This window comes from Mesocricetus auratus, unplaced genomic scaffold, assembly GCF_017639785.1.
Source record: "Mesocricetus auratus isolate SY011 unplaced genomic scaffold, BCM_Maur_2.0 Super-Scaffold_100021, whole genome shotgun sequence".
Taxonomy (NCBI): Eukaryota; Metazoa; Chordata; class Mammalia; order Rodentia; family Cricetidae; genus Mesocricetus; species Mesocricetus auratus.
This window is the reverse complement of record NW_024429202.1, coordinates 18,259,939-18,286,111: the sequence shown is the minus strand read 5'-3', so window position 1 is coordinate 18,286,111 and position 26,173 is coordinate 18,259,939. Positions and strand designations below refer to the sequence as shown.

The 26,173-nt window shown below is 40.8% G+C and overlaps 1 protein-coding gene and 1 pseudogene across 4 annotated transcripts in view; one reads left to right on the top strand and one right to left on the bottom strand.

The window, feature by feature from the left end:
- Positions 1-26,173, top strand: part of Col19a1 (collagen type XIX alpha 1 chain) — a 313,664-nt gene that overhangs the window by 212,400 nt on the left and 75,091 nt on the right. For 3 of the 4 annotated variants that reach the window (XM_013125565.2, XM_040729471.1, XM_021223306.2), the window contains exons 16-17: positions 14,102-14,155; positions 24,936-24,977. In XM_013125565.2, the coding sequence (XP_012981019.1) occupies positions 14,102-14,155; positions 24,936-24,977 (96 nt within the window). The remainder of the gene's footprint in view (positions 1-14,101; positions 14,156-24,935; positions 24,978-26,173) is intronic. The other variant, XM_040729472.1, reaches the window with a different exon arrangement.
- LOC101831020 lies at positions 9,565-10,085 on the bottom strand (annotated as a pseudogene).

The window sequence follows — 26,173 nt, the reverse complement described above, 5'->3', positions numbered from 1 at the left end:
TATTCTTTTCTGTACCATTTAGCATGCTTAGAGTATTTCAGATTCATTTTTTTTAAATCGGGAAAGCCACCCCACAGAATTAGTAAAGGTCGCTATCACTAATCATGTCTTTGCTCCCAGGATCATCAGTGTTCTCGCTTCTGGAAATCCTCTGTGCAATCGAGCTAAATATTTTTAAACTGAAACCATCAGGTACTTTCTCCCTGGAACAACCCTGAGTGCTCTTTATGTAACAAAGGGTTCAGGTGAGCCATAGCTGTCATTTGCAGATTTGTCATTAGTACAATAAGGAAACTAGGGCAAAAACAGCATCAAACATTTGAGTTGGAAGCAAAGAATTAATCTTCCTATAAAATAAAACCTGCAATTTTTCCATTGTCTACAGCAGTTCACAATGTTCCCCGCTATTGGAATTTCCCACGTGTCCTCGGCTTCTGTGTCACTTGGCTGTGTAAGAGCCACCAGCATCAGCGTGGTTATCCTGAGTCTCAGTGTGTACCTTAAAAAACTGCATTTTCTCTGCACAGGAAGCCTTGTCGTTCTCCCGGTGCTTCTAAAGGAAGTGAATGTTATCACTTAATTACAGTAAATGGTAGTGCAGAGGGCTGATAAATGGAGGCTGCCTCTGTGGCCTTTGGGAGCCGACTTCATTCCTGATTTGGGTGGTATATGAGAGGTTTCCAGAGGCCAGACAAGACGATTGGAGGCACAGCTGCTCCCAAGGTGTGACTTTTGTTGATGGTGATCTTTTGGGGACACCACTGGATACAAACAATTATTTTTACACATCCCCATGCTTTCTGGCTTTCATGTTTTATCACCTTGCACTGGATCATTGATGCTGCTTCTGTGGGTGGCAAAGACTTGAAAGATTCCTGCTGCTCCTTGTATTGCAGGAAGATGAAAAATAGTATTCTTCTTTTTCTGGGACATACAGCAGAAAGATGAGTATGGAACACTTTGTGGATGGGTAAGCAGAATGGTATCATCATCAGGGGGAGGAACCATTTATATTTTCTAACATTCATGACGTGAGTATCAGTCAAAAAGCACTGTTCTGTCATTAATGCAATGAGGCTTAGTTGACTTCTGGGGAAACATGCACCTTCCAAAATGACGCTTCCCTGACTTGGAGTATGAAGGGTTAAAAATGTTTGCAGCTCATAGCGTAATTTAGGAAATCTGTTTTCATGAAATGGATTAATTATACCCATTGAGAAGCATTCACTGTCACAACCTCATCCTCCCACTCCTGCTCCAAAATGACAAGTGAAACCAGGGACTGTGCAATTTTGGAAAACAATCAGGTCACATAGTGAGTAGTTTGCTTATTCATACAACCATGAACTGCCTATGCTTGAGTTCCCTCAATTACACAGCTCAGTATGCAGGCCAGAAGCAGACAAGCCCAGCGCAAGTGAGCACTTTCCTAGAATACACAGAGGAACAAGTTTGAAAAATGTCCAAAGTGGCAGACGGGAAAAAAAATCTCATTCGAGATCTAGAAGCTGCCTCGTCTGCAGTCCCTCACCTGTTAACCATACAGCTTCTCAATCTCAGAGCCAGGGTATGGGGAATATCTCCGACCAAGATGCTTAAGAGCCGTAGATGTTTAAAGGTATGGTGGGAGTATATGCCACCATGGAGCAAAGCAGCCGAGACAAGAGAATATGAAGGGTCACAGTGCTGAACATTGTGGGCCACAGTGCTGAACATTACAGCACAGAAAACTGTAGGACACAGTACTGAACACCATGGATCCCAGTACAGGACATCATGGATCCCAGAACTTAAACATCATGGGTGACAGCACTGAATGACGTGTGTCACGGTACTACTCAGAAGTTCCAGAAATTTACCTAAAATAAGCACATGGCTGTCGCATTTAACTTTCATGGGGGAAATCTCCCCCGAAATGTTGAATCCAAAGTGCTCTGTTGCACCACTTGAAGCCTTTGGTTTCCCTTAGTGCCGATGTACCAGTCTCTTCTCCGGGATAGATCACAGCGGCTCTACTATGCTCTTATTAGGAGGATATTTCTTTTCCCCTGCGTGACAGTTTCACAACTAATGCTCTCTGTGGCTTCATGCTCATGGGAGTTTGATATCATCAAAATTCTCCCCGGGTGATTTTGCTCATTTGGCTACAGGATCTTTTTTCTGCCTCCTTTGCAAACTGCTGCTTCTCCTCTCCTGTTACCATGGTGTAAGTGCTGAGGCTTCCTAACCCTCACTGGTGTGACTTAGCACCAGAGGCTCTCTCAGCTGCTGACCTAGGTCACAGTCTTACTACCCTTTCTTGCTTCCTTGTCTCTCCGTTATAAAGCTTCAGGGATTTCATTGTCTCTGGGTTGTTTTCTTTCTCCTCACTCTCTGAATCTATTCTGGTGATTTTTCCCTCCCTCTCTTCTTCTCACAGAGTCTACACCAGACCCCAGAGCTGTCCCTGAATGGCCCTCGTTGATCCTATATCCTATTGGGTGGTCCAGTCATCTTTGACAGCAAAATGACCCCCATCTGCATATTTGTAACTGATTTTAAAAGGTGGTTGGGATTTTGTTCTCCTGCCAGTTTAAGAGTAAGAGTTAAAAGATTAAAGCTGTGGGCTCAGACACGGCCTGGATTGAAACTGGATTCTTCTCCCCTGGCTACACTTGAGTAAGTTATTTAGTCCTAAACTATATGTAAAAGAAGGAGAGTACCCCTCACTGGGCTGTTGAAACAGCTGATGCATTAATAAATACACCTATGTTGTGGTTTTGTTGTATCCTTTCCACAACCTATATCTCCACTGTTGAAAGGTGGTGCCTTGGAGAGATGATCAAACCCAAGCTTCATCATAGCTTTGCTTTCAAATTCTTAGTTTAATCTAAACCTGTTGGCCTCTGACTTTGCTAACAGGATTAAGGCATTTTATCCATGGAGCCTTCCCAGCACATGGCTAGCTCACTATCTAGGCCTTCTGCCTTCTGCCAAGTGAGGATACAATAAGAAGGTCCTCATGAGTTCAGAAACCAGAGCATTAATGTTAGACTTCCCCAAACTCAAGAACTATGGGAAAATAAATCTATTGTTTATAAACTACCCTGTCTCGATTATTCTGCTACAATAGCACAAACAGCTGAAATGGGCTGTCACCATCATCATCCTCATGAGTAATTGTTATCACTTACTAATATTGTTATTACAGTCACCCCCACTTTGTCATCCATTGCCTGCTTATTTTAGTCTGTCTCGGGATTTACCCCTGGGTCTGCCATATTCGGGACAAAGGGGCTGATGCTTGCTTTTCAATGTCCAATCAGGACCATCTACTTACAGCTTCTTCTATTTGCTTTGCTTTTCTCCTGTGTGCCTTCCTCTGTTCAAATCTCTATAGAGAAACTTGATCCAAGATTGTTGATATAAATATGTGCCTGGAAACCTTGTTAAATCAGATTTTCAATGGGAACAAAAACAAATGAGAATTTCTACTTAAGGAAAACAGCTCAGCTTTCCTGATTGTCAAAGCCCTTCAGGGTGTCTTCCTTGGACTCCATGTTGTTCTTCTCTCAGAACCCAACTTCGGGATGTGTTCTCATCTGAGTTCCCACTGCTGATAACTGAAGATAACCTTAAGACTTGGCTCCAAAGAATTGACCCCTTTCCATGGAGCCCAGCATCCATGGTGAGAGGGTGGCACTATCACATGATGTTAGAGTTTCTGTGTCTTTCGCTGAACCTCTTCCCTCTCTTGGTACTCGCTTCTCCTGTTTCCCTTCCTAGTTAGTGCTCTTCTCCCTGCCCACACCTCACTTGCTCTGCATACCCGTTTAAAGAATGATTCATGTGCGTGTATTAGAATGGGATGCCTTTCATACTTGCTTCTGTCGTTGTCTAATTGTGTAGTTTGGAGGGAGAACACACACACACACACATACACACACAATCTTCCAAGTGGGGAATATAAGAGTACCCACTTAACTAAGGTATCATGAGCCCAGATTAGATTGTTGTCTTTGCAATCACACTACTCTGACAACATAGAAAATATAAGGATACAGATGCTTGTAGAATTTCCATGAACTACTGTGAGTCTTTAGAATTGCATCATGCAAGAATATTTGTATCTGAGGTGGTAGCAAAAAACCTAGCAACAACTGAATAAGGATTATTTGTGAAACTGTAGAGATAAACCAGACAGTAGGTAGACTGTATCAATAAAAAGGCACTCCTTCCAGCAACCCTCAAATATGACTTAATACCAAATATCTGGCCGTATTCCAAGATGTCCCCCTAGAATCCCAAATATGAACACTCAGAGAGTCTTCTAGTTCCTGAAACTCTGTCTTGACATTTGAGTTTCTAGGGTTTAGTTTTTGGTTTTCTGTTTTGTTTTGTTTGAGGGTTTGTTGTTATTGTTGGTTGACACTGATGTTGTTGTTGGTATTTATGTGTGTGTGCATACATGTGAGCATGTGGAGAGAGAGGAAGAGAGAGAGTATGTGTGTACATATTCATGCTTGCACTCACATTTACACACACGCATAAGTGGAGGAAAGAAATCCAGTATCAGTATCTCCTCTCTCACTATAATTTGCAATAGATTTGGGCTCAATAAAATGGTTCACTGTAAAGTTACAACCATTTTATCTACAGAATTAAGTCTCAAAGACACTGGGAAAGCCCATTGAGAGCAAATATTAGGACAAATGAAAGGATCTGTGTTTCACTTTTATATTTATTTAATTTTATGTGTATTTTTGAGTTTATTTAATTTTATGTGTATTTTTGAGTTCTACATGTATATGTATATATATCGTGTGTATACCTGGTGCCTACAGAGGTCAGAAGAGGGCATTGGATCCCCTGGAACTAGACTTACAGTTGGATGTGAAAACCACCATGTGGGTGCTAAGAACCAACCCTAGGTCCTCTGGAAGGGCAGCAAGTGCTCTTAACCCCTGAGCAGTCTCTTTAGCCTCCAAGGATCTGTGTTTCCTAAAAAACAAAACAATCCTTTCTCAAATAGTTTCTCTAAAGAGTCCTATTGATTTTTTCCTGAGAGTTATAGTACAATCTCATATGTTGTAATTCTAGTCCAGTTCCCACCCATGAGCTCTTACTTAACCAGTGTTCCCTACAGCTTTGTTTCCAATTGGGTTGACAAGTTTTCATATTAATCTGGGGCTGTCCTCTGCTAATCCAGAAGCAGCAAGTTCCTTGCCCTTTGTGTGACCATCTACAAGTGAAGCCAAATGAACAAGAAGGAAGTGAGCTTTCCCCTTAGACATGTCTCGTAAAGGCAATGATTTATTGAATTCAGACAATTTCTGGTACCAGGAATGGAGGAAGATAGGTTGGAAAGCTTCCCTATGCCACAACTGGTGTTATAATGCTGAATCTCAATAGTAATTGAAATTCTGTCCTCAAGGAGTCTTTATCCAAGCAGACTATAGATCAATACATAAGCAGCTATATTCAGTGTAAATGTGGTGTATTAAGTCCTGAACAAGGTGTCATAAGTGGAAACATATATGAGAGAAAATCCATTTTTACATTAGTTTTTCCAATCATAGTCACTATTCCTATGTCTGAGATCTTAGACTTCCTAATGAAAATTTTAATTATCAGGGGAAAAATAATTACTGTTCTGTCTTTCCCATTAGCCATTTGAACAGTGGAAATGATCCTTGGAAAACGAACTCAAATAACTGAGTTCTTAAGCTAATTTTGTTATATTTTGAAGCATATGTTTAGCACAAATTTCTTTCTTCACAGAATTTTCTGATATTTCAAAGGTCATTACTGAAGTTACTTAGAAATCCATGAGGTCAGAGACAGTTGTGTATTACTCAAAATATCTGTTTATAAGTCCTAGGAGGATCCCCTATACAAATAGGACATTGAGATAAGTGGCATTGAGATAGCTCAAGAATGCTGTCGGCAAAGTTATGAGATAAGAAGGAATGCTTTTTTAACAGAGATGGGATCAACAAGCAAGGATCAGTAAATGATCAGAAGTTGGGGAGCCACTGAGATCTTGACTCAGTGTTTAGAGTGGGCTAAATCTACGTCAAACACTCAGTAATGCAGACAGAGTTTATTATAAAAATAGTGGATTGGTGGCCCCACGCAAAACTATATTCCTTTGAGCTTTGCATACTAGGTGAACTTGCTGAAAGGTGAGAGTATAGCTAAGCCACTAAGAAAGTCTGAATTTTAACAATAGATTCATCCTAGCTTTCAAGCATCAAGAATGTGCTGCCCAAACTGAAATCTATTAAAAAGATGGTAACAATAGTTCTTCACTTCACACTATGACAGTGTGATATGATATATGAGATAACTGGTGATAGATATCATGCTATTTCTACTTTCATATCAAGCATGAATTTAGCCAACAACTCCTTAAATGCTACTAAAACTACTGCTGAGGGTATGAATTTCCTGAATTGAGTATGGCTTTAATTCCCTGTATCAGCCAGGCATGGTTCCTTGCAACCTCAGCATCTCTACTCATGCTAAGTTTATAGACCTCTCAAATCTGTGCACATCAGTACAGTTGAGTTCCAGGCAGGTGTGTCTCCCTGGAGTTCATTAGCAGTTAAAAGCTGCTGCATAATTGTGTACTACTCATATTAACTTTAATGTCTTGTATCTTCTGGTGCAATCCAAGGAAAGAATCAGTCTCTCTCTCTCTCTCTCTCTGTCTCTCTCTCTCTCTCTCTCTGTCTCTCTCTCTCTCTCTCTCTCTCTCTCTCTCTCTCTCTCTCTCTCTCTCTCTCTCTCTCTCTCTCTCTCTCTCTCTCTCTCTCTCACACACACACACACACACACACACACACACATCAAACCAGACCTTTTATAGCCCTGATTCAAATGCAGTCATATTGTCCATCTTGGTTGTGGACAAGATACTCTGATATTCTTCCTTTACAAAGCTATATTCTGTTTAGCTAGAACTCCTAAGTAGATTAACCAAGAGTGGTTTGCCCTCTGTGACTGTCCCCTCCTTTTCACTGAGGGTGACTTGTCTCAGTATCTTCTCAAATGATTCTTAAACACAAGTCTTTAAGAGAAAATGACTTCTCAAATGCCCTGGAGCTCATGTTGCTTGGATACTTGTCACCATAGTTTTAAACTTCTTCCTCAACTGATTGGTGCTCTATAGGACTGGGGGCACTTGATAAACTTGAAGCAACCGATTCCTTGAGGCTTCTCCAGCTATACTGCAAACTAGAAGAGAAGCTAGGAAAAGTAGCACATTTTTTGGTAATGTGACTACAGGAATGTCTTTCAGTTTTAAGACCTCAAGGACTGTGTTGTTTTTCTAACCATACACAGAGCTACTCTTGGCACATATATACTTGGAGTTTATTCATGGTTATCATCCTGTGCTTCATTTGAAGTTGTGTTTTTCTGAATGTTTCATGATGACAAAATAAGTCTTTTCTACATAGCAGAGTCAGTGTCCATGTACTCTTCCCTATCTATGCCAGTATTTGCTCTCAGACTCAGTCAGGCTCCTGAGCTGTCTGGGAGAGCTTATTTAAAATACTGCTGCACCAATGGATTGTCAGCAATAAATCTCTATTGCATTAATCCTTGAATTTATGGTACCCAGAGTACTCCACTGACTAAGAAGTTAGAAGGAAAATGTCATCATAAATGCCCATCATCTGATTAAGTAGTAGAACTTAACACTTCAGATCAAACCCACTTGGAACACTACTTTGTAGGCATGACATTTTATGAGAAGATGTGAAAATATGGACATCACGTGTAGATGTGTTGATCTTCTGGGTATCTGAATAATTGTTTTCACTTTTTTGTTGGCTTGTGTCTCTTTTCAGTGGGCTGTATTCTTGCTACTGTTTTAGAGAGAACAGTAACACTATACTCCCGAAAGTAAGTTCAATAAGATCAAGATTCTAGATCCAGAATATACTCTGCGTCTATAGAACACAGCTGTATTCAGTAGACAGATAGTCATCTACAAAGAAGCATCCTCAGTATCTCCTAAACTTTCCTGTCACCCCTTGATTTTTTGCTATTCTGTTGGCACTACCCTGTTTGCTCTACTGCTTGTTTTTTTCCTGACCTCAGAGTAACTTGGAAGCCCCATCCTTTGCACACATACATAACTGGTATTGTTCAGCCACTTTTTCTCCCAACAGGCAATAGGATGCATTTTGACAACAATTGTATTCTGAAATGTTCAGGCATACTCTTTCATATTAAGGATTGAAAGAATACATGGAGGTGGATATGAGATGCAGGGAGCAGATAATTCTCAAAGAACTAATTATTTAAATAAATAAATAAATAAATAAATAAATAGGTATTCCCTCCCTTAAGTAAGCAATAGGGTTATGTTGAAAAGCAAAGTTCTTCCATCCTCCCATCCTGCCAGCACAGGGTGAGAAGGCTGATGAGAAGTGCCATGTGCAAGTTTTGTTGTGTGGTAAGGAAACCATAGAAAGTCATCATTTTGTGTTATTTAGGGCAATACTAAATAAAAAAATATGATGGCAGTTATGACAAGTGTGATTTTAGTTGGAGGGCAATCTCCCAAATTCACTATGGCTATTGAAGTTTTAGGGCAATAAGACAAGAAAAATAAAGGACATGAGTAATGAAGGAAGAAGTCATAAAATTTCATGTGTGCATGTCATAATCTATATAGTAAAATGCTCCCCCAAAGACTTTGGGAAACTCTTGAAACTGATACACATTTCATCGAAGTAGTAGGCTACAAAGTCAACACACAAAACCAGTCACTTGTTTAACCAAGAACATGGTAAGAAAGAACTCAGAATAAACAGGCACAGTCACAGTAACCTAGAATACCTAGGAATAGATTGTATCAAGGAAGTAAAGGACCTCTGCAATTAAAGTTTTGGAAGGCCGAAGAAAGAAATTGAAGAAGATGGAAAAGAACTGTGTTGTAGTTTCCAGGCATCTCCAATGAAGGGGTCTCCACTGCAACTGAAATTGCACCTTTGCCAACAACCCCCTGGCCTCTCTTAAGGCACTCTGACCCTACCCGAATGAACCACAGTAACAAGAATCAGCTGTTCTTCATTATCCCTCTGATTCTGCAGCTTTCACACGAGCAGAACCAGTACCATGTGGCTCTTTGGTATTGCCAAGTTAGGCTGCCAGCTAGGAAATGCAGCATTAGCCTGCTGTGAACCACGGGTTGTGTGCTGACCCTGAGGAGGGAAACATAAAATCCTTCCAGAATATTCTGTCTTACCAATGCTGGGTGCGTTTTAGTCACAGCTGATGTTTAAGCTCTAGATACCAGCATTGAGTATCCCAGTGAAGCAAAACTTTCACTTCCACAGAGTCTATGCACCCCCTCAAAGAAATAATGTAATTCTTGATTTGAAAAACTATATTGAACCTCAGAGATCAGTCCAAATCTACTGCTGGGATGCGGTTTCTTTTTAAGCTGCTGTCCCCTCTACACACAGCTGTGAGATGAAGAAAAATTTGGTCAAAAAGCAGCAAGTCACTTTTTTTTTTCCGGGGCTGAGTTCAGTTCCCACAACTCCAGTGTCTCCATTCATCTAGATTTCATTTCTTCTTTGCATTGGCATTTTTGCAGACTCAGTTCATGCCATCCTTGATGCCCTTGCCTGTGAGCCTTGGTCCCGAAGGGTGTGTAGGTTCAGTCCACCCCAGACTCAGAGGCCGGCCAAGGCTTCTATGAGCAGATCCTACTTGTTAGCAAAGATGGGCACTGGCTCACAACTTGTCTTCCTACAGTAATTCCATTAGTTCCTGGCCCATCTCCTCAAATCTTCTTCAGTCTGCACTGTCAATTACTGATATAAGAATGTCGGTGTTTTCAAAAGCACTCCTCCATCATGGTCTGGTATTTCTCTGTCCGCCACTGTCTCATACATTCAGTTTAAAATCTTGTGAGTGTACACTTTTAGTGTTAGAAGCCTGTGTGAGTGCGATGTGGCTGGTGTCTCCAGACGCAGCTGCTTCAGCAGAGAAGTCTTGCCACCATTATCCAAGCTTAGGAGATAGATTCACACCTCCTAGACTGGGACACTTTTCAATTTGCACAAAATAGAAAGCAAGCCCATTCTCAATCCCTCCTTGTCTTCCACCCCCCTCTCCCTTCTTCCCCTTCTCCTCCTTCCCCTCTCCTTCGCCTCCTCCTCCTGCTGCCTTCCCCCATTATTAGGGGTGACTTCCACAGATTAATCCAACATATCACTCTCTGAGGGATTCTCAAAGTTCCTTCTATAATTTACAAAGCCAGGCTTCCATGATCCATTGCTCTCAGCATTATCTTCTGAGCCCCTGGGATAAGCTTTGGTCACCACTGATTTTTCTAGCCCAAAGTTTCAAATGTCACCACAATCCAAAGGCAAAAAGAAAAGTACGAACAGACAAAAGACACAATTAAACCTATCACACCAGCATTTCACATTCCTAATGACAATTCTAGTTTGAATTCTGTTGCTGTAAACCCCATGACCAAAAGCAACTTGTGGGGACATGTATTTGTCTTACAGGTTACAGTCTATCATCAAGGAAAGACAAAACAGGAACCCAGAAGTGGGAACTAAGACGACGGAGGAAAACTACTTACTGACTTGCTTACTCAGCTAGCTTTCTCTCGTAGCGCAGGCTCACCCGCCAAAGGATGGTACAACTCACAGTAGGCTGATTACCCTTCCGTCCATTAACAATTAAGAAAATTTCCTACAGGCCAATCTGATAGAGTCAGCTCCTCCGTTCAGAGTCCCTCTTCCCAGATGTGTCAGGTTGACAACCAACACTTAACCATCACAAACTCCCATCCTCACGGATCAACAAAAATAACATTATGAAGATGGCTGTATTACCAAAAGTAATCTACACACTGACTGAAATTTCTATGAAAATTCCAGTGACATTCTACGGAGAAATAAAGATAGAAAAAATAATTCTAAAATTCATACGAAGCAATGAAATTTTCCAGATAGTCAAAGGAATCCAAAGAAGAAACAACAAAGCTGGGAGTGTCATATCTGACTTCATGTTACACTACAGAACCATGTCAAGAAAATCAGCACGATTTGGTATTTACCCTTTTTACTGTGATAGTGTACATGGTACCTTCCAGTACCATGAACACTAGTCAGTAGAGGCAAAGACTCTAGATAAGCACCAGACCAACTTCTCCATATTCAGTGAATTATACTGATGTTGTCTTCAGCCACAGGGCCTTACCATTGGCTTGTGGTGGGCAACTTATAGCCTTGGAAAATAGCCAGAGTTCTTTTTTTTAAATGATAAATATGTGTTTTATTGGGGAAGGACTTACACAGATAAGAGTAAATAACCACCGAAGCCTCCCTGCTCCAAAAGGAGTCACATCTGCACCTGAAACCATGCCCAAAGGGTGTCGCCACTACTACAAGTTCAGTGGCAAGGCAAGATGCCACTACAGTTAGTAAGTCTTATGTGACCTGGATTTGTTGTTGTTGTTGTTGTTGTTAGAGAAAGAGTCTTGCTAAGTAGCCCAGGCTGGCCTTGAACTTGTGATACTCTCACATCAGCCCCACAAGTGCTGGGGTTATAGGCAAGCTTCATCATACCCACAATGAGTAAGTTTCTGTGTGGGCCCATGTTTCTACCTCTCCATACATAGAAATAGATGAAGTCTCAATGGGTATACAAGCCAACTTAAGGGAAGACTTGCATATCATGTTTATTAACGCACTATTCATAACAGCCAAGTTGTGAAATCTTCCTTGGTATCCATCAGTAGATAAAGAAGGAAAGAAAATGTTTATGTGTATACAATGGAGTTTTATTCAACCAAAAAGAATTGAAGTAGGTTACTTAGTGGAAAGTGACTGAAAATTGAAATTATCATTTTAAACAAAATAAGTCAGAATCAGAAAGACAAATATCACTGATTTCTCTCATTTTGGATCCTGGGTTTTATATAGATGCTTAAATACACACAGACACACACAATGAAAACAGAAGGTAAGGGGATAAGTCTGGCAAGAAGAGACAGAATGAAGGCAGATTGAGATACTGGACAGTAAATATGATCAAAGTACATGATATACTTGAAAGAAGCTGTTCTTATGAAACAAGGCAATATGTACAAAGTATATTCATAGAAATGACTTTTATTTTAGTCCTACCAGATGAAAATAACTTGAGCTTGAACCAGTTAACAATAATAACTTTCTCTTTCTTTATCTTTGAATCATTAACAGTGATGGCACATTCATTGTAGTGTCAATGTAAGGATTTAATGAGTTAATCCACACAGAACTATGCTATAACAAATATCACACAATTAGCACTATATAAATTTGGAGTATTATTATTTGATTGATCCCTAGATTCAAGAGACAATGTTTTTAATTGTTCTACTATACTTAAAAGCCACCATAATTAATGATCCTACTAAGAAGAAGACATATGAAACTAAATTGATTCACCTTATTACAGTTATTGCATATAAAGGGTCCTATCATGAATTCAGAGACTGAATACCTGACACCTAGACTCCTTAGTGCTTTAACTGACAATTGAGGCTGCTACCCCTGGTGTCTAAAACTTCACCTTGCCTTATACATATTTTCAGAAAGATCAATATATGGAATATCTTGTCTCCTATGTTTGAAGATTAAGTTATTAACATGCATGTTTTGGGCTAGCATGGCTGCAACCACCCACAATTCAATGGTTGCATTCCTTATTGTTTTATCTAATGAACCTAGACTATTTTACACAAGGCTGGCTGATGGAAAGGTATATGATGTCATGAGAATAATTTTTTGATATTAGCTCTTTTTTTCAGCAAGGTAACAGCATTGTTTTTTCTGGTCACAGTCAGCTCTATCATTTTCAAGTCCCATTATTGTCTCAAATATCACAGCAACTTGCTCCCAGGCATTCATCACCCCACTATCACGTCCTTTATGTTTCCTGGCAAGATGCAACGATTTTGTATTAAAATAATCTTCAACCACAAGCCATTCATAGGAAACACCTGGCATAAATGTTAGCCAACATTAAGTATGTCCACACTCCTGAGATGTTAACCTGAATCAGATTGTAGCTAGATATTGTTCCTAAGAGAATTTTTCTTCACATTTCAAAACTTTGGTTCTCTTTTTAAAAATAATCTTTGGGCAATAATTTGTTTGATCATCTAATTTGTCTTCTTATGTAAAACACTGGGAATTTTGCCTCTATGGCATTTTCCCTCCTCCTAGATTTTGAGGTCTAGATGAAGTATATGCAATCTCCTGTCTGAGATACTGAGTCTAATTTGGCTGCAGCTCCTTCATAAAATAATGCTAAACTTGGCATTTCTTTTTTTTATGAGACAGGGTTTCTCTGTATTGTTTTGGAGGCTGTCGGTCCAGCCCGGCCTCGAACTCACAGAGATCTGCCTGCCTCTGCCTCCCAAGTGCTAGGATTAAAGGCGTGTGCCACCACCGCCTGGCTAAACTTGGCATTTCTTATGGTTCTCTCCCCAAAATGCAGCCCTTAAAAATCTCATGGAACTCTTTTCTCTCTCCCTTTCTGGTAGCTCTAGAGATGGACAGCTGTCTTACTTCTTTTTTTCTATCCAACTCAAGCTGGACATAATACCAAGCAAACAGTCCCAAGACAATGATATCTGTCAGTATTAAAATGTTTTACATGTCTGTTACTGGTCTAAAGTGTGTATCCCATTTCAAACAATTATTTCATAAGAGTAAATCAACAGGAAAAATGTACTTCTCCATATTTTATGTTAACAATATGTGGTAGCATGCATGTCTACAGAACACTGATTACATTCTGTGAAAAGCACAGAAATAAATGGAAGTTATGATGTCCCTCCTGGAATAGTGCCCTTTTAATAAAGAACTTGATGATGGTTGGGCTTGTAAATATTTCCTGTCGCCACTTACGACTGTACTTTCAGTTCATGTAAGACAATATGGGGTGGGGCAGAACTTTAGAAATCTGATTATATGTGGGTGTCCATGAAATTATTTATTCATTAGAATATTTGACAAAACAGATCCCTGGGTTTATTATTTAAAGCACACATTGTTTCAATAATCATATTTGTCTTTGTTTTCTTATGCAGGGACCTCCTGGGCTACAAGGATTACAGCAGACTTTTGGTGGATATTTCAATAAGGTATGTCTTCTTTGTTCTTTATTGTGTGCATAGAGACTTTAATGTAGTTGTAATTTTAGGAAGAAACAGCATTATTAATTCCTAGCATCTCAGAACTTGAGATATGTGCTCAAAACACCTTCCTGACTGAACACTATGTTCCCATTTTAAATTTAAAAAAAATGATAAACCAAGGTCTTGGCTTTATAAATTTTAAAGTAATAGTTCAAAGTTTGATAATGAAGAGCCAAAATAAATTATTTGTTATCTGAAGCTCTGGGTCACATTACAACTGCATTTCTCAAAACCAGGGTCTCAGGCACATGCCCACATCCCATAGATCAAAAGTGAGAGCCTCCTCAGGGATGGATAGGAGCAGCTTGTAACTTCCTTGGTATCTTTTCTACCACATCTGGGATAAAAAAAAATATTGCCATGGAAGTATCGGCGTGATGATACTAGCTCCTGATTATACCCAAGAATGGTGTAGGTAACTACAGAGGACTCAAAGATAAGGATGAATTCATTGATGAGTTCATCATTCAATAATTCACATGGGGAAACCCATACAGTGCCAATTTTTCCTTCAGTGCCCCAAATGACAGCAATTGCAGTCCTCTCAGTAGCTACCAGCTCACCATTGATACCTTGTGCTGCAGAAAATGTTAGAAACAGACCCTTGTTTTTGCCTTGTTTTCTGGTGTTTGTTTCTTAGAAATTTCTGTAGCCAATATTGCATCTTTGTTCACACATTCCAAGAACCTGTGTTCTAAACCAAGTCTTTTTTTTTAGGATTTACTTATGTTTCTTTTATGAGTGTATGTGTGTGTGTGTGTGTGTTGTATATAACATGTATGTCTGGTTCCCACAGAGGCCAGAAGGTGTCAGAAACCTGGTAATCAGAACCTCAAATAGTTGTGAGCCACACTGCATGGGTTCTGGAAACTGAAACCTGATTTTCCACAAGAGCAACTAGTACTCCTAACCACTGAACCATCTCTCAAGTTTCTAATTCAAGTCTTGATGAGAACTGCTACTCAAACACATTTTTATTGCTTTTCAAAGACAAATCAATTAATCTAAAATTTAAATTCTTTGTTCATCAAATTAAATTTAGTGTAAAGGCTTAGAAAATGAATAATTGGTAAATTTAAAATCAAACACATAGCCACTTTGTTGCTCCTGATAAATTTAGAGTCATGAGCCTGTTTCATTCATTTAACTTTTCCAGGGAATGCTGCGTTATTATGGTTACAGTGTTTTCCAATCCTTTATTAAATATCTTAAATAAATTGATACTAGCTTTAAAAAGACATTAGAAGTTGGCAAGTTTTAAAAGAATGTAAGCTTGAAGGGTATCGAAATTGAATTAGTGTAAGGACAATTTGTATTGACATCTGCTGTTATAAAATAGTACTTACAATAAAAGCTTCAAAATAATGAGAATAGGTTGGATCTGATGTCACAAGTCAGCTAGAAAAGTTTGAGTGCTATACAATATTCCTCTCACCATCAGTATAAAATGTACCAAGCTGCTGCGCAGCTACTTAAATATTTGCTAACCTTTGCAAAACTTTCGAGGCTTGTGTCTTTACAGGTCTCCCAACACTACTTCTGTATATACTTTTTCTTACCGATGAGTCAGTTTTCCCTTAAATGAAAATATATGGAACCTTTGTATTTTGGAGTCTGAAGGTAAAAATGTTATTGTTTAGACTCTAAAGCTAGACTTGCTTTAATGGGAACTGAGCACAGCAGCTGACTGGGGAGTTTTGGGAGTTGCATGCCGGTACCTAGATCTCAGCTATTGCCTCTCCAGAAGAACCTCAGTTACTATCGTCACTGGTGCAGAACGGAGCCTCAAATTAGTTCACATGTGCACTGAATGTGGCTTTGGGACTAGAGGATAACAGTGCAGAGAGAGGAGCCAATGCTTATTTTTCCCCTCAATAATGCAATAGAACCATTTTGGCTCAGAAGTGTTTATGTCTGTAGTGATTGATGGGAGGTAGCTCACCAAACAATTTATTCTGTTTCCTCAGGAGAGTGGATGGGGTTCCTACACTGAGGTCCCATGAGAATTGATAAAGAACCCCACCCCCAAGACCCACTAAATGATACTGTTGTATTGTGACCATCTCTTCTTCAGAGAGCAAAGGGTTGAATGTGCTGTGATGAACAAGATGCACTTTCACTCAGCACTATCCCTGACACCGTCATCTGGTTTGGGGGTAGTAAGGTTTTGCATTTTGCAGCTTGTTGCATGCCTGATGGTCTGGCTATGACAAATGAGCACAGTGGGGGAGGAGTTGAGATTAAATAATGGACCATGTATTGAGACATATAAAGTGACACTCCAAGGTTAAAACAATCTTCCCTTTTAAATTGGCATTGATTTATGTGATGCCTGCACTGAGCCCTGGACCTTAGCTCTTCCTCTAGCTGCAGCTACAGCACTTGCACAGCCCAGATTCTGCTGAGGCAGCTCCCCATGGGAGGATGGGTAGCAAGCACACTCCTCACACATCTCCCCTCCCCGCTCCAAACTAAAAGAGTGATGGTTCATGCCTCATCCCAACAGTCTGCACTTGCATTTCGGGCCTCAAACAGAATCGATCTATTCCAGTGCACATTCCCTGTCTCACCCAGAGGAGAAACATGGGCATAAGAAACCTCTCTCTTCACAGCACAAATCAAAAATAGAAGAAAAATGGGAGGGGAGGAGAGTGATTCACTGGAAGGTAAGGTCAGTAAGATTATATGTGTATTCACATGCGCAGTGATTAAAAAGAGAATAAATTTCCCTCCCTGTCACAGAAATAATTTTCAGACAGCTGCTGTCATCCTCTTGAGTTTGGGCAGAGCAATAGTGACTCCAAAGCATACTTGTCCCCGGAAGGAATGCCTGCTCACTAACCAGCCACACTGTTCTTCGTTGTCTTCAGCTGTGGACGTTAGATAGGTCCCATCAGCTTTTAAGGTCATGAGCTCCAGAGATGGAAGTGGAGTGTTATCTACACAGACTGAGTACTGAATACCGCTCTGGTATACATTTGACTCATTTCTAAAGATCAACACTGAAAATGCACAGTTAGATCATCTTGCGCCATCACGATGCTCAGTTTGAGCTGTTGGAGATTGATGCAATGCCCCCCAGCAACCAATTCCAGTGTTTGCTTCTCCAAAACAGTTGATCCAAAAAATGATAGCAAAATAATCTGTTTCCCTTCCATGTATCAAAGTATAACTTCATACTGATGCCCACAGACTAGAAAGGACAGAAAACTCTTGTCCAAAGACAGACATTCAAGGTCTTTTCAAACACAGAATTAAATCTAACAAGGACACATAACACAAAGCCTTCCTTGGTAGCAATCCTTCTAGTCCCCAAAGACTTAAAAACCCCACTTCAAACCCTGACTTCCTGAATTAGTTACTCGTCTTGTTGCTGTGACAAACTACCTGAGAAAAGCCACTAAAGGAAAGACAGGTTTATTGGGGCTCACAGTTGGATGACAGGAAAATCATAGCAATAACAGCTTGAGGCAGCAGGTCCCATTGCAGCAGCTTCCAAGAAACAGCAAGAGATGGATGCTGGTGCTCAGGTCACTTTCTCCAGAACCCCAACCCTATGGGATGGCATCACCTCTGTTCAGGGTGGGTCTTCCCACCTCAGTTTCCCTAGTCTAGATAACCCCTACACATCCATTCCCAGAGACTACTTTCCATGGTGGCTCTAAATGTCATCAAGTTGGCAGTCAAGATTGAAGACATGGTTTCCTCTACTTTCCCTCTTTGTGATGGAATCCACTGGCCTTAGGGAACATTGAGGATTTAGGCACTGACACATGAACTTTTATAGTTTGGTTTGATTATAGAGAGGACTGAAATATTACCTAGGTCCTCCCATCACTTTTGTGGCCAGCAAAATGTTTTCTTAAAAGGTTTGAACCAACTTCAGGTATTCATTCAACTCTGAGAGTGATACCCTGTCGGTCACATATTGTATTTGAACTTTCTAGGGGTTGTCTCCTGTAGTATCAGAAATGGAACAACCTAAGCAACAGACATTAACCATCTCTCAGGTCTAGAGAGAGGCAGTCTAAGATAAAGTTGATGGCAGAGGTGTGACCCCAACTGACAGCTCTAGGGATGAGTGCATTAAAAACTCCTCTTCAAAGTTCCAATGGTTCCCCATCTATCATACATGACACCTTCCTTCTCCGTGTTCTCTTTTTGTAAAGACATAGTAATACAAAGGTAACAATATCTTTATCATGAAACTGGTTACATATGCCACCATGTTGCCAAATTAAGTTTACATTCTGAAGTCCTGGGAGTCTGGCTTCTACATGTGAATGAGTGAAGCAGGTTCATAGTTGCAGTCCTCAGTGAGTAACTTCTAATTTCCTCATGCCTATGACGTTGCAGCATATTCCTAAAAGCATGGACTTGAGTGGGTAGGTACGACTTCATGGTTTAGCATGGAGTTCATGTCCTTGCTTTCTTCCTTTGGTTTAGCTTCAGGAAATTGCTGTTTACTCTTTGGGGGCTACAAAAAATAGCTACCTCCCTTCATTTAATCCATGCATGTGTACCATACAGCATCCTTACCAGAAATTCACTTTGCCTGGTGATGGTTCAAAAGTTCTGTGTACCAATCTCCACGTGGGAACAAAAGGACACTGCTCACACCCAGAATTCTTCAGCTGAGCAAACAAATTGGCAAGCCATACACAATGACTGTTAACATTGTATCTCACGAAGTTTCAATAAACAGGTCAAAACTGTGAGACTGTAAAGCAGAAGGACAGGTCCAGAGGTTAGAAGACTTGTCTCTTATTATTCCTGTAAAGTTGGGTAATTGTCGGGTGCCATTAGCGTGGATAAAGGAGGGAAGAGAATACTACATATCAGTGTGTAAATGCTACTGAAGTTCAAGTTTGAGACAGCTGTATTACTAACCCAAGAATGGAAAATAGCACCAGAAGCTCCTACGACCAGAGATGAACTGGATTTCTTGACCTGGTTATTGAGTAAAACAAGTATACCATGTTCTGATGGTTGTGATGGTTTTCTAGGCCGAAGTCATCAGAAAGTCAAAATGTGGGAATATTGTTAGAACACTGTGACTTGAGGTTACAGAGTAATTGTTAGCTCCAAACCACCTCACCTGTAGTGCCTTGGAATTTGCAGGCATGCAGCAGGATATACCCTCACCAGAGATATTCCATGCTCTTCTGCCCTGTGATCCAAGCACCTGGAGCCTCTGATTCCAAAGGCCATTCATTAAAAAGTGATGTCTTAGACAAAGCACATTCCAGCAACTCTAAAAATACCCAAACAAAAGTACAGCTAGGGGGATATGCTGACATTTTAGGCACAGTGACTGGCACCATGCACCAAGTGACTAGTGTTTTTCAGGAAACCTCTAAAGTTTTTTTTGTACATTAGGGAGGCTAGACTGAATGGTCACCTGAATGTCAGGGACAAGAAAAGAAAATGGTAAAGGCAGGCAGGGTGGCCTGTGCCTGTAATCACAGCAAAGTAAAGCCAGGAGAATCAGGAGTCCAGGGCCAGGCACAGCTACACGGTAAGTTTAAGGCCAGCCTAAGCCACCTGAGACCTTGCCTCAAAATAAGGGGTGTGTATGTATAAGACAATACCAGATTGAAAGGGCTACCTTCTGTAAACAAGAGGGATAAGTACAGATTTCCTTTCCTAATTATTTTTCAACTATAAAATATAATTAAAATCCAAAATACCCTTCAGAAATCCATTGTGAAAATAGTCATTGCCATTCTCCTACTTCTGGATTAACCAATGTTAAGGTTCTTGTCACATGGTCTCATACGTATGCATGTGTGTGTTTTCCTTTCATCTTTTAATTTGTTGGGTATGAACTGCTTCTAGAATTAGATACAGAAGTCTAAAGCTGAGAGCAGAAGATATGTGCTAGGCATATAAACTTGTGTTTGTCTAAACAATACGTTAACCACGGGGCTAGACAACGGTTTGGTGTGAGTGTCCAGTCACCTGAGAAGAGATCCTGGAGCAAGTCCTGAGGAAGATCAACCTTCTACAGCCAGATGGGGAGAGAGGAAGAGAAGTCTGAGACAGAGATGAAGAAACAGAAGAGGGAGCCCCGAAAAAGACAAGGGCAGCTCAAGCTCCACTCATAGAGCACAGAAAACCCTCTACCACAGGAATTCTTCAAGCCACGGGAACACAAGTTTCCTACAGTAGATGCTCCAAGAGCAGGGAGGCTGGAGTCAGAGGAACTTTGTCTAAAGTTTATATTACATTAATTATCTGGACTGGTGGGATCATTACAGCCATTTTGATTTAGAAAAAGCTGTCCAAGAATGGGAAGCAAGACCCCGGGGTAATGATGTTTTCTGTTGTGTTATCAGAAGAAAGAACGGGTGAGCTGACCAAGGCAAGAAGAAATGGCCAACTTCAGTTACAGCTTATTGTCCAATTTCATCTAACAGCAGTGATAAAATTTCCTAAGAAGGCAGAGGCATGGCACTCACAGGGCTTATTGGTGATCAATAGACAAATTCACCCTCTACCAGACATGAAGGGAAACCGATTTATTCATTAAACCATAATAAGAACAGACAGCATGAATTACCGGTAGAACCAGTAACTGCCAAGGCAGTGATAGGCAGGGACTCCACTTCAGAGAAGTCCTTATTCCAGTAGGGTAACCTATTATGCATGTAGCTTTCCAACTTGTAGTTCCTTCTGTGGGAACAGGGACAGACCAATCTGGTCAGTGTTCTAGCCTGAGAGGTTAGCATGAACCACGTGCCCATGTTATTTTCAGTTCTGCGGTCTCTGCCATGCAAATGAGCAGAGTCCTGCTTCATCAATGATTGGTCCTAGGCAGAAGCTGGGGTCACCTGGCTGCAGCTCTAAGGTGTCTACTTTAAGGTTCCACACAGCTTAGGGGAGTAAGGGTTTCTGTGGAGGATTTCAGGACCAAACTTGTGGAGATCCACTAATGAGAGCCTGCCTGTCCTCTTCCAGTCTTTAATAATGGTCTCTTTTAACACCCTGAGGATCCCAAAGCCAAGTGCTTCCTAACAATTTGTATTTACCTTTTATGTGTGATGACAGAGCACAGTCACCCTCCCAGGGTGGCCGGAGTCTAATTAAGGCAATAAATATTTGAGAATAGAAAGAGCAGGAGACTCGGAGTGCAGCTGAGTCTGGCATGTATGCCTATGGAAAAGGGAGTCACCACCCTTGAGGTTGTGACATTTTCCTGGCAAAATCACCAGAAAAGAACAAGTGGGGTCTCCAGCGTTGGAGATATTTAGCTAGTATTTAAGCTGGTACTTAAGAAGATTTCATTACATTTTTTTTCATGTTTTCTCCTACATGTCGATCCTAGATTTTTTTTTACTTTTTTATTACTTTAATTTTAAATAGCTTGCTTCACATGTCAATCCCAGTTCCCTCTCCCTCCCCTCCTCCTATACCTCCCCACCATCCCCCCCCAGCCTCCCACCCTAAGCCCACTTCCTTCCACATGGGGGATATCCAGAGTCTGTCATTTCACTCAGGGCAGGGTCCAGGCACTCCCCTAAGAGTCCAGGCTGAGAGAGAATCCCTCTTTGTGTTATGGACACACGAAGTCCATTTGTATGCCAGGGATAAACACTGATCTACTACCCAGGGCCCCATAGGTTGTCCAGGCCTCCTCACTGACTCTCACATTCAGGGGTCTGGATCACTCCCATGCTGGCCCCCCCATCTGTCAGCCTGGGGTCCAAGAGCTCCCCCTTGTTTAGATCAGCTGTCTCTGCTGGTTTTGCCAGCCCATTCTTTGCCAATTTGCTCATCGCTCCTCTCTCTCTGTCACTGGGTTCCATGGGTTCAGTTCAGTGTTTAACTGTGGGTGTTTGCCTCTGCTTCCATCAGTCACTGGATGAAGGTTCTAGTATGGGATATAGTATAGACGTCAAGTTCATTATCAGGAAAGGGCATTTAATGTGGTCTCTCCACTATTGCTTAGTTTTCCAGTTGGTGTCATCCCTTTAGATCACTAGAGGTCTCACTGGTGCCAGAACTGTCTTCTAACCTATGACTCCCTCTATTATGGTATTTCTTATCCTGTTCTCCTCCTATTCTATCCCCACTCAACCTTCCTGTTCCCCCATGACCTACTCTTTCCTCCTCTTCTCCTCCCCTCTACTTCCCAGCTCCCACTCCCCACCCACCCCCCACCTCTCACCATGTTGCCTCATTCCTCTTCTCTGGGGTACTATGCAAATCTCTCTTAGGTTCTTTCCTGTTTCCCAGACTCTCTGTCAGTGGAAGTGCAGACTGACACTATCCTGACCCATGTCTAAAATCCATATATGAGTGAGTAAATACCATGTTTGTCTTTTTGTGACTGGGTTACCTTACTCAGGATGGTTTCTTCAAGTGTCATCCATTTACCTGCGAATTTCAAGATTCCATTGTTTTTTTCTGCTGAGTAGTACTTCATAGTGTAAATGTACCACATTTTCTCTATCCACTCTTCAGTTGAGGGGCATCTAGGTTGCTTCCAGGTTCTGGCTATTACAAATAATGCTGCTATGAACATAGTGGAACTGATGTCCCTGTTGTATGAATTTGCATCTTTTGGATATATGCCTAAGAGTGGAGTTACTGGGTCTTGTGGTAGATTGATTCCCATTTTCCTGAGGAATCTTAATACTGATTTCCAAAGGGGGTGTACGAGTTGGCACTCCCACCAGCAGTGGAGGAGTATTCCCCTCTCTACACATCTTCTCCAGCATAAATTGTCTTCCGTGTTTTTTATTTTAGCCATTCTGACAGGAGTAAGATGGTATCTCAGAGTTGTTTTGATTTGCATTTCCCTAATGGCTAAGGATGTTGAGCACTTTCTCAAGTGTCTCTCAGCCATCTTAGACTCCCCTAGTGAGAATTCTCTATTTAGTTCTGTACCCCACTTTTTAATTGGATCCTTTGGTGTTTTGGAGACTTGCTTCTTGAGTTCTTTGTAAATTTTGGAGATCAGCCCTCTGTCAGATGTGGGGTTAGTGAATATCTTTTCCCATTCTGTGGACTGCCTTTTTGTCTTGCTGACTGTGTCCTTTGCCTTACAGAAGCTTCTTAGTTTCAGGAGGTCCCATTTGTTAATTGTCAATCTCAATGTCTGTGCTACTGGTGTTATGTTAAGGAAGCGGTCTCCTGTACCAATTTGTTGAAGAGTATCTCCCACTTTCTCTTCTAAGAGTTTCAGTGTGGTTGGATTTATGTTAAGGTCTTTGATCCATTTAGACTTAAGTTTTGTGCAAGGTGATAGACATGGATCTATCTGCAGTCTTCTACATGCCAATATCCAGTTATGCCAGCACCATTTGTTGAAGATGCTTTCTTTTGTCCATTGTATAATTTTAGCTTCTTTGTCAAAAATCAAGTGTTCATAAGTGTGTGGGTTAAAATCAGGGTTTTCAATTCAGTTCCATTGGTCTACCTGTCTATGTTTGTGCCAATACCAAGCTGTTTTCAGGACTATAGCTCTGTAAAAGAGCTTGAAGTCAGGTATGTGATGCCTCCTAAATGTCCTTTATTGTATAGGGTTGTTTTGGCTATCCTGGGTCTTTTGCTTTTCCATATAAAGTTGATTATTGTTCTTTCAAGGTCTGTAAAGAATTGTGCCAAAATCTTGATAGGGATTGCATTGAATCTGTAGACTGCTTTTGGCAAGACTGCCATTTTTATTATGTTGATCCTACCAATCCAAAAGCATGGGAGACATTTCCATTTTCTGGTATCCTCTTTGATTTCTTTCTTTAGAGACTCAAAGTTCTTGATATACAGGTCTTTCACTTCTTTGGTTAACATTATCCCCAGATATTTGATACTGTTTATGGCTATTGTAAAGGGTGATGTTTCTCTGATTTTTTTCTCAGCCACTTTATCATCTGTATATAATAGGGCCACTGATTTTTTTTGAGTTAAACTTGTATCCTGCCACTTTGCTGAAGGTGTTTATTAGCTCTAGGAGGCTACAATTACCTTGGTACCCCAGCCACACAAAGACACAAATAAGAAAGAGAACTATAGACCAATTTCCCTCATGAACATCGATGCAAAAATACTCAATAAAATACTAGCAAATCGGATTCAAGAACACATCAGAAAAATCATCCACCGTGATCAAGTGGGCTTCATCTCAGGAATGCAGGGATGGTTCAGCATTAGAAAACATATCAGTGTAATCCACCATATAAACAAACTGCAAAAGAAAAACCACATGATCATCTCACTAGATGCTGAAAAAGCCTTTGACAAAATCCAGCACCCCTTCACGATAAAGGTCCTAGAGAGATCATGGATAACAGGAACATACCTAAACATAATAAAAGCAATATACAGTAAACCAACAGCTAACATCAAACTAAATGGAGAGAAACTCAATGCAATTCCTCTAAAATAAGGAACAAGACAAAGCTGTCCACTCTCTCCATATCTCTTCAATACTGTACTTGAAGTTCTAGCTAAATCAACAAGACAACAAAAGGAGATCAAGGGGATACAAATAGGAAAAGAAGTCAAGCTTTCACTAATTGCAGATGATATGATAGTTTACATAAGTGACCCGAAAAACTCTGCAAGGAAATATTCATTACATTAGCGGGAATAAAAAAAGACAAAAATGTCTGCTGAAGTGTCGCACAGAATACATAAAAGGTAATTACTAACATTTGACTAGCTGATCTTAAAAGTTGAATGCATTAAAAACAGCTGGATCGTTTTGGTTGTTTTTACCCAGGGAACTGGTGAGCACGGAGCAAGTGACCCTAAAGGAGAAAAGGTAATGCCAGTTTTTCGTTTTTGTTTTCAAAATGATTAAACACTTTCACCTACAGGGGGCAGCAGTCACTGTGAACAGGAGCCTCGCCTGCCTGCAGACCAGCAGCTGGATGCTGCCCCTTGGGAGCGCTACTGAGCAGAGGCGAGCTATAAGGGAGGGGGTATGTCAAGAGAAACACCTTTAAGAACAGTCAGGAATCCTTGCAGGTAGCCAAAACCATCTGAAAGAAGATCCAAATGGCAAAACGCCTGTGGCTCAAGCTCACTGGTTTTCGTGGGATTATTTTGTTTTGTTTTGGCGAGGTTTTATCACGCCCAGCAGTAGTCTAGCCAAGCAATTACTTCAAAAACAGTTTTCAATGTGCTTCTATTGCGTTTTCATTGCCCTCACGTGGAGGCCTGGTTTTATCATTTGTGAAGATGGTAGATTAACTTTTCTACAGAAAATATCACTCCACTCCAGTTTGACCGTAAAACTGTGATGACCTTGGACTGTGAACGTGAACACAGTGAATGTGGTCAGAGAAAAATATTTTTTTAATATTTTTAAAATTCACGTTAAATCTGCAGACACGGATATGAGATTTTGAAGATACTCTGCAGGCAGACGGCCTGTGAGAACTACCTTCATCCACTCACCCAGTAAAAGTTCTTTTGTTCGAGGGCATGATACTGTGACACGAGGCCAGGAAATATGACTTTATATATCAGCACAGCCAATCTACTCAAAAGATTGTTTATCTCCCACCAGAAAATATCTCTGTGAGATCTCAGCAGGAACAGTGAGTTCCTTATAGACTGACCATTCAAAAGGAAAATTCTTCGGCAGAATGTATAAATAAGACATGGACACTCTGAAAAAAAATATTTTAGAATGACTGTATAGCAATCCAAGTCACTCCCGTGCCTTGGATTTTTGAGCAACACTGTTTCCCGTGAGCCATCCCATCCTCACAAATGCCTTGCATTTTATGTAATTACCATTGGACAGATGTAGACTGCAGGGGCGGCGGGGCCCAAAGCTTGTCACATGGGACAGCTGGGCGGAGAAGGGGAGTGCGACACTCTTAAAGCATTTAAATGATGATTCGTTTCTTAAAACAAAACAGCTGGCCTCTGTGCCGTTCTCTTAGTTAGCAAACATATGCCACTTAGAAATTCTTAAGACCTCGCTGATGAGAAATTTGATTCTGGAAA